The 13625-nt window shown below is 44.5% G+C and overlaps 1 protein-coding gene across 1 annotated transcript in view; it reads right to left on the minus strand.

Annotated features, from left to right (window-relative positions):
- The window catches only part of LRIG1 (leucine rich repeats and immunoglobulin like domains 1), a 129187-nt gene that overhangs the window by 59801 nt on the left and 55761 nt on the right, over positions 1-13625 (minus strand). Inside the window, exons 2-3 of the mRNA XM_060271328.1 lie at positions 11963-12034; positions 3327-3401 (exon numbers count right to left, since the gene is read on the minus strand). Coding sequence (XP_060127311.1) covers positions 3327-3401; positions 11963-12034 — 147 coding nt within the window. The remainder of the gene's footprint in view (positions 1-3326; positions 3402-11962; positions 12035-13625) is intronic.

Here is a 13625-nt window from a genome sequence, read left to right on the forward strand (position 1 = left end):
TGTCACTGTGCATAATTCTGTACAAGTCCCCATGTGCGAGCATGTTAAGTGTCTGTGTGTATTAAGAGCATGTGACTGTACTCTCTAGCCCACATCCAGGGTGCAGTGAAAGGTTTCCCAGTCCTTCTCTAGGCCTTATTTTGGTTTCTGAGTCTGGAAGCTAGATTCTGGTGCTCAGCATTCCACCGTCCCTGCCAACAGAACTGGAAATGCAGAGTCCACCGGGACCCTTAATAAAAGACCTGGGGAGTTAAAAATACTAGATGATGGAACAATAAACGTAGCAGAGGGAATTCCACAGCTACACATTCTCTGAAAACAGCTGTAAATAACTCCCACATGTTCTCTTCTGTGGACTATGGTTAAATAAAATTGCTGCGAGAGAAGAATGAGAAAAATGCTCCTCCCTCTGTAACTTTAGAATTAGTACAGATGGCTATCAGAATCTGGTTGCTACACTTTGAGTTTCCTAGGGCAGAACACTGACCGTGTAGCATTAACAGTTGTTAGCATTTAAATGTCTTCACAGGCCTGACTTTGGTTAGCTCAGATACAAATTGTTTTCTTCTGTTCCATGAAAACCCTCCCCAACTGTTTGCTGGTGTCGGAGATGAACCGCTTTGGCAATGTTTTCAAAGCAGAAAGGGAGAAATATAAAAATCTGCTCCCCAGTGAATAATTATGCTAAGTCTCAAAACATTGCAGCACAGATGCCTGGCTGCAGTAGCAACACCTGACTTTCAGCAGCAAATTGAACATGAAAAGTTGCTATATACAAGACAAGTTGCAGGATCAACAAAATCAGGGCAGAATATACAAAAGGCCAAAAAAAATCCAATCTTTTATCTGAGAAGCAGTATGGGCAGTGGTGGTGGTGAGAGTTTAGCTGGAAGTGTGCAGGGTTTTAATTTGTTTATATTTCACATCCAAGTCTGGAAAATAGTCTCAAAACTCACAAGCAACACATGCAATGGCTGAGTACTAATCAGAAAAGCAAGTGTTGGCAGGTTGGGCCTTGCATGGGCTGGGAACCAAATCAGTCCCAATGAGCACCTGAACAGAAAATTTAAATAATGTAGATGGGGGGGGGGGGTATTCCTAAACTTTGGTCTGTACACTATCCGTGCCCTGCGGCATGTCTGGATTAGTGGTTGAAGACAACACCTCCATCACATTAAATATTCTCATAGATTTTTTAAAGTTGTATTTGTCTTGCTTTTTTTATTCCTTACGTGGCATCTTATTGTATTACAATTTGAATTCTATAGAATTACAACTGCTACATCGGGGAGGAAAACCCATCAAGTGGTCCGCCAAGACCCTCAGCTATTTCCAAGTAGTTTGTGAAGTTTGGGAACTACTGATGTAGATAATAAATCACTGCCACTGAAGAATAAAAGGTAGTTTAAGCATTCACTCTGGTGACTGCAAAACTTTAAACTCCGCAAAAAAATGGAGAAACAAAGCCGGAGACATCTGAGCCTTCCTCTGGTTTGCCCTTCAGCGGTGGCATATTGGGGCGGGAGGTGGGGGGGGAGCAGCAAAATACGCTCAAAATAATGGACCCTTAAGTATCTAGATTTGACTTTGTTTTCTTTGAAATATGAACTATTTGGGGGGAGGGAGGAAGACATGATCGCAGCTGCCAATTTTGACCTGAAAGATGGAACTCTGCAGCTTTCCATATTTTAGCACAGTCTTAATGGAAAAGTAGGAATGCAGCCAATTTGTCTTGCTCTCTTATGTACTCCATGTAATTTGTGGGGGATTAAACAAATATATCAAGGTCACTTCACATCAGTCAGAAGCGCACAATATTTCACAGGCTGTAGGAAGCCTTAAGCTAGGACAGCCCAGCACTGGAAATGTCTAACTAGGACAGCGGCGGCTAAATGTGAGGGAGCTAAGCCACGATGCTGGCAAACTGCACCCTTGCGCAACTATCTTATTAAGAGCCTCCCCTCCTTTTAATAACAGTGTTCACTTTCATGCCTACCGATTGATTTCATGTTGTGTTGCAGAAGATATCTCAGCACTGTAAACAAATGCGCCACAAGCAATACAACAACAGTTAAACCCAGGCTTCCTCAACCTCGGCCCTCCAGATCTTTGTGGCCTACAGCTTCCATGATCCCTAGCTAGTAGGACCAGTGGTCAGGGATGATGGGAATTGTAGCCTCAAAACATCTGGAGGGCCAAGGTTGAGGAAGCCTGGTTAAACCTAACGGCGGAACCATGGCATCACAAAGTAAAAATGAGAACAAACAGCGCCTAATCAGTGGAGGCGGTGCATCAAAGACACCTGATCATCTCTTGGGAGGGGTGTGTGGATGTGAAAAGGCCTATGCCTCAGTCATGTGACACACAGCAGTGGGTAACATGCCCAAGTCTAGGTCTAAGTTCCATACCATGCTGAGTGTACAGTCTGGGCTCGATGGACACCATGCGTACTGCATGTTCTATTCCAATATCATATTCCCTCCCAAGACCTTGCAAGCCTCCTTTCAGGAACTGAATAACAACAGCCACTGACCAAGTATGAAAATGACTGGGCTCAACTGCAACCTTCAATCAATATAGGGGGCAAATGGAAGCAACATCGGCTTTTATATTTCTGAAGCTTTGTTGTCCTGCTTGCTATGCATTTGGGCACCCTGAAGATATTGTAACCCAAATACTTCACGGCGGTTCCCGAGAAAAAGGGGCAAGCTTTCATCTAGGTTTCTCTAAAGTGGACACCATTTTGATTCAAGATGGTGGACGTAGCCTTTCAAGACTGCACGGACGGTAACCACCCATTTCAAAGCCGCACAAGTTCTTTGGGTTTCTTAGAATTCCAATAAAATCTGGAAGTGCACAATGAAGGGCAGGAATACAATTAGGGTGGCGGCAGCAATGAATCTATGGAAATGTGTTTTATTGAGGTCCAAAGTTGATACTGCATATCTTTTTCTTCAGTTGCATATAGGTGAGAAAAGCTCTGAGGGAAATGTCAGAGCTCTCCCTTTAGATCAGGGATGGGGAACAGATAGCCCTCCGATATGCTGTTTAACTCCAGATCCCATTGGCCCTAGCCATCATGTCAATGATTAGGGGTCATAGGGGTTGGTCCAACCCATTAAGCATGGATGATGGGAGTCAAAGTTCAGCAACATCTGGAGGGCCACACCTGTCCGACAGCATTTTTAAGAGGCGGGAACATAGGGATGGGAAACCTACATTGAATCCGGAGTGCTCTAGAAAGCTCCAGCTTTCTACACACACACACCCTGCACCGATTCCTGAAAGAAAGAATATATAAACAGGCATGCTAAGCTGAGACTTACAGGTACAGAGAAGTTATGTGGGCTGAAGCTGCTCCCAGGGATGGAATGGCTGTCAGTTCATTGTTATTCAGGTGCCTGGAAGAAACAAAGAACAATAATTTTAAAACCAAAAAGCAAAATGGTACCTATGCCAGCCCGTGAGAAAAACAATTTACAAAATCCCATTAGGCCAACACATTTATTATTATTATTATTTATTAAAATTGCATACCGCCCTTCATCCAAAGATCCCAGGGTGGTTTGCATCATCAAAATACAAAATACAAACACAAAATACATAATAAAACAGGCAGCCCTGTTTAGGGAAGCTTTTAATATTTGATCAATTATTGTATTTTAATATTTTGCTGGAAGTCGCCCAGAGTAGCTGGGGAAATCCAGCCAGATGGGTGGGGTATAAATAAATTATTATTATTATTATTATTATTATTATTATTATTATTTCAAAACGAACCAATAACCTTCCTCCCAGATACACATTTAAAAAGCTATATAATGTTTAATCTACCCAAGGTCTGGTTGAAGAGAAAGGTTTTAATCTGGTGCCTTAAGATATGTAACAAAGGCGCCAAGACAAGCCTCCCTAGGGAGAACATTCCAGAAATGGGGAGCTACTGCAGAAAAGGCCCATCCTTGTGTTGCCACCCTCCGAGACCTCTCGTGGAGGCAGCAACCAAGATGTCATAAAATAATGCACAAGTTTTTGAGTACACAGAAATCATTGCATGTTTACATAATGAGCTAGGAGCCTTCTAGATTGGAATCATAGAATCATAGAGTTGGAAGAGACCACAAGGGCCACCCAGTCCAACCCCCTGCCAAGCAGGAAACACCATCAAAGCATTCTCGACATATGGCTGTCAAGCCTCTGCTTAAAGACCTCCAAAGGAGGAGACTCCCCCACACTTCTTGGCAGCAAATTCCACTGTCGAACAGCTCTTACGGTCAGGAAGTTCTTCCGAATGTTTAGGTGGAATCTTCTTTCTTGTAGTTTGATTAGGTTCATGGCCTGTCTATAGTCCAGTATCCAGTGCTTTCAGGGGCAACAAGATGCCTGTGGACCAGATGCACGGAAAGGTGAAGCTGAGCACAGCAGCCCTCTCCACTGGTATCCAGAAACATTACTGCTTCTGACCATGAAGGCAGAACACAGCCTTGCCCTCCAATCCTCTTCTAAAGTCATCCAAGTTGGTAGAGATCGCTGCCTCTTGTGGGAGCAAATTCCACAGCTTAACTATACACTCCGTGAAGAAGTACTGTCTTTTATCTCTCCCAGAGGTGGTCGTCCAACAGTGCAACCAAGGCTAATATGAAGAAGTACTTTTAGATGTCCTGAATCTTCCAACATGCAGCTTCACAGGATGTCCACGAGTTCTGAAGTTATGTGAAAAGGGGGGGGGGACTTCTCTCTCTCTCCACATTCTGCACGACATGCCTAATTTTATACACCTCTACCAAATCTCATCTTACTCACCTTCTCTCTAAACAAAAAAGCCCCAAGTGCTCTAACATTTCCTCACAGGGGAGTTGTTTACCCTCTAGCCTGGATGAAGGGATTCAGAGAACCTTTTTGCACACTATTATACACTATTGGTCGTAACTGCCCTGATGTGAATCTAAAAACAAGCAGCTCTGAAACGAGGTGTGCCCATTTGGCGAGCTTCAGATAGTCGTTTTGCTGTAAGGATGAAGCTCAGTTTCGGCTGCCATCATCATCAACAACCTGCGTTACCTTGAAGCCTTGATTATTTGCAGAAAACTATTCGTTTGGCGCTTCCTGTATCTTTGCGACTTTCCAGCCAAGTCTCTGCCAAGAACACTTGTAACAGAAACCCAGCTGCACATTCCATGCCTACTTCAGTTATTGCTAAGACATATTTATGGAACGGCAGCACATGCCAGGTCCCCATCAAGGGTGGCCAAACTGCAGGTCACGAGACACATTCAGCTCCCGGAGATTTCAGAGCACAGCTCCTGTTCCCATATTACCGGTATGCATGCAACCTTTCCTGTTTTTTAAAGGAGGGGAGAATTGCAACCCCATTTGGCATCCCACTCGTAAGCTTAATCAAAGGGCGAAGAATGTGTTTGAGTAGTAGTCACAAACTCTGTGGTACCTGACAGAAAATTCGGGTGGAGGTGGCTGGGGAGGGGGCTGTGTGACTAACTATTGGTGTACAGTGGTACCTTGGGTTACAAACACTTCGGGTTACAGACTCTGCTAACCCGGAAGTAGTACCTCAGGATGAGAACAGAAATTGTGTGGCAGCGGCAGCGGGAGGCCCCATTAGCTGAAGTGGTACCTCAGGTTAAGAACGGTTTCAGGTTAAGAACGGACCTCCAGAACGAATTAAGTTTGTAACCAGAGGTACCACTGTACATTGGAAGGCAAAAGAGATCAGAGAACCATGCCATCTAGCAATCTTCTCCACATGGCCTTTCCACACGTGGAGGAGTTCTTGTGCCCCCCTTCAAGTGTTATCCCATTGGCAGGTTTATGTGCCGAACCAGAACAAAAGCAACCTGCTTCGGGAGGCACCATGAGGAGGGGAGACAGATGAGAACTGGAACTGGGGTCTGAATGGGGAGGGAGGGTTAGGCCTGATTGCAGAAAGCAAAGTGTCTTGGGCCCAGGCCGGCTGCGTACAGTCGGTGTTGCTCTGCTTGCACCCCGTAAACATGCAATTTGAGACACTGACTTGAGCAACTTGAGTGTCAGAGTCTTCATGTTTAAAGTGCCCAACTATGACGCAAGCAGGCCCCTCCCTTTAAAATCCCCCTTGGTTTCAACAGGAGAGGTTGAAGCACAAGCTTAATTTTACCATCAGGGGGGAAATCAGTAGGGCTTAACACTGCACATGAGTCAAAGTCAGTCAATTTGAAGGTTGCAATCCAAAGCCCCATTGAACTAGCAGTACTTATTTCTGAGTAAACATGCATAGGATTCCAGTGCAAATCCTGCTTATTTCAAAGGGAAATGGGCATGTAAAACAATCGTGACTTTTTAAACGCTTCATTTCGGCTGTTACTCATCGCTCCAGTTGCAAGGGACGTGGGCTTCAATATATACAGGGCAATAACTGGTGAAATCTTAGGAACCCAGGAGATGGAAGGAACCAGTGTGGTGAGCCGCTGTGGTGTAGTGATTAAGCATTTGGGGCTAGAACCTGGGAGAGCAGAGTTCTAATCCCCACTCAGCCATGAAGCTCTCTGGGTGACCTTGGGCCAGTCCAACAAAGTTGTTGTGAGGATGAAACGGGGGAGAAGAAGAACCATGAATGCCACTTGGAAATCCTTGGATGAAAGGTGGAATATGTGTGTAATAAAATAAATAAACCAGAGTTTTCCCTTACAGCCAAGGGTGTCCACCACATATTTTGCGATATAGGTCCCATCGCCCCCTGAAAACGCTGGATGGCGATTAGGGGAGTTATGAGTCTAGAACAGGCATGTCAAACCTGCGGCCCTCCAGATGTTTTGGCCTACAACTCCCATGATCCCTAGCTAGCAGGACCAGTAGTTGGGGAAGATGGGAATTGTAGCCCAAAACATCTGGAGGGCCGCAGGTTTGACATGCCTGGTCTAGAACATCTGGAGGACACCAGGTTGGGGAAGGCAGCCTGCTCCAATTGGCAGCAGCACTCTGGGATCTCAGGGAGAAGAAATGACCTGGGACCTTCTGGATGCAAGGCACAAGCCCTTGTACACGTGCTGCAGTCCATTTTCAAAAACAAACTACAGTCGTACCTTGGAAGTCAAACGGAATCTGTTCCGGAAGTCCATTCAACTTCCAAAATGTTTGGAAACCAAAGCTCCTGCAGCCAATCAGAAGCCGTGGAACGTCCCCGTCAGATGTTTGGCTTCCAAAGAAAGTTTGGGAACCGGAACACTCACTTCTGGATTTTGATCATTCGGGAGCTGAAAAGTACGAGTACCAAGGCGTTCGACAGCCGAAGTACAACTGTAATAAGTTTGAAATATGCTTATTTGCCATTGGAATCTATTTGTCTCAATCAGGAATTCTTTTTGTACAGGCCTCCACATTCACAACCAAATGTTCGTGCAAAGCTGTATCTCCTTGTCTTTAGGTAAAAGGCTGAAATAAGCTATATATTTAAAAATCCTGTTAAGAAAATAAACTTCTGGAAATGATTTGAAGATATTTGCATTCAAACAAAGACAAACTAGGATTATGTAAGGGGTGTGCGTGGAATGACTGAATGAATATGCAACTCTTTTCTAAAGGGGTGTGTGTGTGTGTGTGCAGAATTTGTTAAGACAGAAGCTTCACAACTTGTCATTCCATTGCTACGCTACCAGACAGAAGAGAACACCCTCTCTTAAAAAGCAGAGACATCACCTTGCCGACAAAGGTCCGTATAGTTAAAGCTATGGTTTTCCCAGTAGTGATGTATGGAAGTGAGAGCTGGACCATAAAGAAGGCTGATCGCCGAAGAATTGATGCTTTTGAATTATGGTGCTGGAGGAGACTCTTGAGAGTCCCATGGACTGCAAGGAGATCAAACCTATCCATTCTTAAGGAAATCAGCCCTGAGTGCTCCCTGGAAGGACAGATCGTGAAGCTCAGGCTCCAATACTTTGGCCACCTCATGAGAAGAGAAGAATCCTTGGAAAAGACCCTGATGTTGGGAAAGATTGAGGGCACTAGGAGAAGGGGACGACAGAGGACAAGATGGTTGGACAGTGTTCTCGAAGCTACGAACATGAGTTTGACGAAATTGCGGGAGGCAGTGCAAGACAGGAGTGCCTGGCGTGCTATGGTCCATGGGGTCACGAAGAGTCGGACACGACTAAACGACTAAACAACAACACAGCATTCAAACAAAGACAAACTAGGATTATGTAAGGGGTGTGCGTGGAATGACTGAATGAATATGCAACTCTTTTCTACAGGTGTGTGTGTGTGTGTGCAGAATTTGTTAAGACAGAAGCTTCACAACTTGTCATTCCATTGCTACGCTACCAGACAGAAGAGAACATCCTCTCAGTGGCACAGGATTTAAATTCTGTCAGTGAGTGGAGTGAAAGCTGATCTGGGTCACATAGCATGCTCTGTTCTTGGTTTAAAAACCCCTTGTTTGTGTGTCGAATTAGTCAATTAATTACCATAATAACAGTTGCTTGTCTGGCAGACTGAAAATTGCCTAAATTTCCTGGCCTTCACCCTCAGACCAGCAATTAGGGAGAGCAGCAGTGGGGGGAATCAAGAGGAAATATTTTGACTTTGTGCCTCAGAATGTTTTAGAGCTTCTGATTCTAACAAGGAAATGCATAATTGGTTCTCATTTATTTGCCCTTTAGGTTTTCAGATCAGCATAGCTTAAAAGTTGTTTGTTTGGATTTATGGCTCACGATATCCTAAAAGCTCCAGGGAGATAAGTCTGAAGAAAGAGAGAATGAAGGCCTCATGTAAACAAATTTCAAGTCTCTTTCCCCCTAATCTCTTTAAAACAAGCATGCCCAGATGCTTAGAAAGTTAAGGCAATCTAAATCTGTTTTAGTATTTTAACTATCATACGGTTGAAAGTGTGGTTGTGATTTTTTTCTTGATTTTATTTTTTTTATCTTTATGGAAACTGCTTTGAGGGGTTTTTTTAACAATCAAGGGTGTGTAAATTTTATGTAACAAACAAACAAATAACTCCCTCAGAAGCTCGGTGCTTAAAAAGCACTGCATTCATTTTATGAAATAAATAACAAACAAATAAATCCTTCAGAAACTTAGCATTCAAAAGTCCTGCTTGGGATATCAAAATGGGCTTGTGCTTAATGCGAACCAATTCTTCTAAGTCAAGGAAACTGCCCCAAGAACCGCACACAGGAATAGTGCACAGTGTCCCGAACCATGTAACTAATTTTCAGTAATTGCTCAAATAATGTTTTAAATACATAGAATCATAGAATCAAAGAGTTGGAAGAGACCACAAGGGCGATCCAGTCCAACCCCCTGCCAAGCAGGAAACATCGCTGCTTCAATCCAGCTCTCCCTTGCAGGTGTATGCATTATACATTCTGCGGCATGAAGCATAATTAAACCATGGAATTCAATCCGACAAGAGTCAGTACTGGCCAGCGACTCGGATGGCTTTTAAATAAAGAGGATTAAACAATTTTACTGAGGAGGAGGTTATCGATGGCTATGTTCTACCTCCGCTGCCAAAGGTAGTGGGACTCTAAATACTGGTTACTAGGAAGTGTGTGATGTTGCAATAAGGCTCTGCTTGCGGGCTTTCCACAAGCATGAGCTTGGCCACTACAAGACCAGTGTGGCTAACTAGATGGTCCAGCAGCCTGATGCAGCTCCTCTGGCCATATAGACATCCTTGTCTGTGAAAAGGAGCAACTGTGCACAAAGGGGTACACAAACACACACACACACACACACACACACACACACACACACAATCAAAATATATGGGGAACCTTGTTTGTGGAGGAGCTCCAGAGGCACTTCTGGCTGGGACAAACAGCTGCATTCATGGAGGCTACAGAAGTGGAGAGGATTTTAGTTGCGTCTGACAAACAGGAGAATGGTGGTGCAGGGCATGGGGGGGGGGGTCGGTCTGCAGTTTTGTCAGAACTTGGCAATCTCCCATATATCCTAGAGCTTGGGCCACGAAAACAAACGGTTTCAAGACCTCGGTTGTTATTTTACTTTGTTCCAACAAGACATTTTGTTGTAAAGTGCGTTGGGCAAGTGGCTTTGGCATCTGGTCTCCAATGTCCCTCAAAAAAAAAAAAAAAACCTAACACACGTGCGCAAGCAAGCAAAGGTGACCACTAGCCATCTGGCTGGAAGCTGTCTTCTCTAGCCCCTTTGATCGTGCTCCTCTGTGCGGTAAAGAAGGGGAGGTGGGAGTGCCACTCAGTATAAAATATTTACAGCCCAGTTGCCAGGCTAATGTCATGCTGAAATGGATCCTGCTCAAAAATAGCACAGTTCTCTTGAGGATTCGCTGAAAGGCACTTAGATTTATTTATTTATTTTTACTCTCTCTCTCTTTTTGTTGTAAAAAGAGAAATGTTTGGGAAAGAAGCTTTACTCAATTTGCTACTCATTTCTTTTAAAAATTTGATAGCAGAAAATCAAATCTCTCTCTCTCTCTCTCTCTCTCTCTCTCTCTCTATATATATATATATATGAACAAGCATGTTTTTTTCTGATCTATGAAACAGAACACTGTACTTCCTTACGCTAGAACCCCATATTACCGCCATACAGGAGTACTACGGCAAAGACAATTACCTCCACAGTCAGGTGACTGACACACTGACACACACACTGACACACACACACACACACACACACACACACACACACACCGGTCCTGTAATGTTCAGGAAGGCTTCCTATGCTGCACATCAATGGCTGTCAAAACTTGGCTTGCGCCCCTCTGGAAGCTGTTGGGACTTCCAGCTCCCATCTGCCTCACCCAGAAAGGCCAATGGTCTGGAATGATGGGAGCTGCAGCCCACCAACATCTGCAGGGATGCAGGTTCCCCATCCCTGCGTAAGGGATCCTAAAGGTGACAGGGGAGAGGCGGCAAGAGCTCAACATGCGGGTGTCGAATTTAAGTGGCCTCCCTGGGTCATGGGCAATGTGTCTATGGTGGTTTGGCAGCACCTCTCCAAAGTTTCAGGCAGGAGGTTTTTAAGCAGAGGTTTGGGTGGCCATCTGCCATAGATGCTTCAGTTGAGATTCCTGCATTGCAGGGGGTTGGACTAGATGTCCCTCAGGGTCCCTTCCAAGTCTACAATCCTACGATTCTATGACATTCCCAGACCTACTTGGGGCTGTCAGAGATTGAACCTGAAACCTCCTGCATGCAAGGCAATTGCTCTGCCACTGAGCTACAGCCCTTCCCTAATGCCTTTTTTCACAGCCTTCCACCTGAATGTAAGCTACAGTAAGAGAAATGGACCAAGATCCGGTATGGGAATAAACTTTTACAAGCAAACTTAACATTTCTCTTTTCTTTCCTGGCTTCCACTACCACAAACTGGTGCCAAAGCAATCTTTCCACCACGCTACTAAACCCAAAATCTCCACCTTGTCTCGCAGACGAGCAAACACAAGGTGGGAGGAGAACGAGTTAATAATTCTGTAGTACAGTACACTACATCTTTGTTTCCCCGAGAGATTTGGGGCGGGGGGGGGGGGGGAGGTTAGCATCAGATGTCACAGCTGAGCCCATTCCGCCTTGCCAGATGAAAGTGTATCCACACAGCCAGGTGTGGTTACCTGAACTACTCTGGCTAATTCCAACTATGAAATGCACAGGCAAGAGTGGGGAAGAGACAAAAGGAGGCAGACAAAACATCAATGATTTCCAATAAATGCATTGCGGTTTAATTGAGATGTTGTGTTCCGCTAATTGACTGCTTAATTAAAAAAGAAAAAGCACACAGGTACAGTATGAAAGAAAAACAATGGCTCAGATTTAATCTGCTGATGCAAGCTAGCAATACAATGAATGCATGTCATGGGAAAGTATACATTTTGCTACTGCCATCCCAGCCAGAATCGAAGTGAAGGCTGGGGGACCGGGGGGGGGGGGGGAGAGAGAGAGAGAGAGAAGCCAAGATTAAAGTCCTTTCTGAAGGAAATACTTACACTTCCCGTAGGTTTGGCAGGTTAGAGAAATCAGAAGGATCAATCTCCGTCAACTTGTTGTGGCTCAGGTTTCTGTTAAAAAGAAAGAGACAGTCGAATCAGCATACCTGGCAGTCACTTCACTCAGCAAAATGTGGCAATCTTAATTATTAAGGGCTTACACTGCAAGATTAGTTAGCAGTGTTTTATATACGGGCATTTACCTGTGAGTGCACAGAGAAGGGAAATGCAACTCTCTGCTCACTAGATTGGTCCTGCTACAGAACAGGTGGAGAAGCAGGCTCCGTTATTTGAAACCGGTTCAATACCCAGCCACCTAAAGCTAAGCCTAACATTTAAAAAAAGTCTTTATGGCTCTCTCCAAAAAGATGCTCAAGTCTCTCACCGAAGGGAGCATGATCATGCAACTGTGAAGCTGCCGAGAGCATAATGACATAAGAAGATAGCTCAGTCGTAGAGCATCCGTCTTGCAAGCATAAGGTCCTGGGTTCAATCCCCAGTACCTCTGGGTAAGGCAGGGAATGTCCCCAACTCTGGAAAGCTGTTGCCAGTTTGTGTCAACAATGCAGACCAGTGCTCTTACTCAATATATGGCAGCTTCCTATGTTCCTAAGAGTCCTTCTAGTCCAGCAACTTACTACCAAAAGTGGTCATCCTAAAGCTTTTAGGAGGTTCAAGGAGGTCTTTGCCTCCCACACTGGTAACTGGTATTGAAAGGCTGACTTCCTCTGAATGAAATTCCATTTAGCTACCATGGCAGATAGCCCTTGATAGACGTATTTGTGGACTGTTTACCTATTGCCGTGTATGACAATGGGGTCAACCCAGAGCAAGACCTTCTGGGAAGATCTTAAAAACCAGCCTTTGGTGAAGGACTTTGTCAAAGGTTTTCAACAAGTCCACAAATATGTCTACCAGATCACCCCTTCTACGCAGAAGAACTCCAAAAGGTTGGAGAGGCAGGGATTTCCTTTGCAAAAGCCATGTGGATTCTTTCCCAGCATGATGTTTCTTCTATGTACTTAAAAATTCTTGTTTTAATAATGCTTTCCATCATTTACCCAGGACAGACATCATACAAAACAGGCTTGCAATTTCCAGGCTCTCTGCAAATCCCCCTTTTAAAATTGGTGTTACACTGGCAATTTTCCAGCGCTCCATCAAGGAGACCAATTTTTGTGATGGCCGCATATTTTTGTTAGAACATCAGCTATTTCCCATCTGCGTTCCTTAAGAAGTGTTGACCGGGTGATGAGTCCATTTAACTTCAGGTCATCATCTCCAGCGGGGAGGGGGGAGTCGGCCAGACATGCATCAAACTTCTACCACAATGAAGACCAAAGGCAAAGGTGTAAACTACATGATTTCGCTGTCAGAGCATAGCATGCAGGAGATACTGAAAGAGTGTCACCATCTAGCTTAAAGACAGCAGGCATACAGGAAAAGATTCTCATCAGTATGCTGGCACCAACCAGAATTTTGCTCCCTATCTATCTATCTATTTATCTATCTATATTAAAAGCTGCACGATCATGACATGAGACAAAGATTGAGCCACTCTTAATTTCAACACTATACTGTAATGAATTTCAACTGTAACGGGCTTGGGCACAGGTGAAGGGTGCTAATGTTAGCTCTGAAAGACCACCGTGCATGCAGTTCA

Source organism: Zootoca vivipara, chromosome 2 (genome assembly GCF_963506605.1).
Source record: "Zootoca vivipara chromosome 2, rZooViv1.1, whole genome shotgun sequence".
NCBI lineage: Eukaryota > Metazoa > Chordata > Lepidosauria > Squamata > Lacertidae > Zootoca > Zootoca vivipara.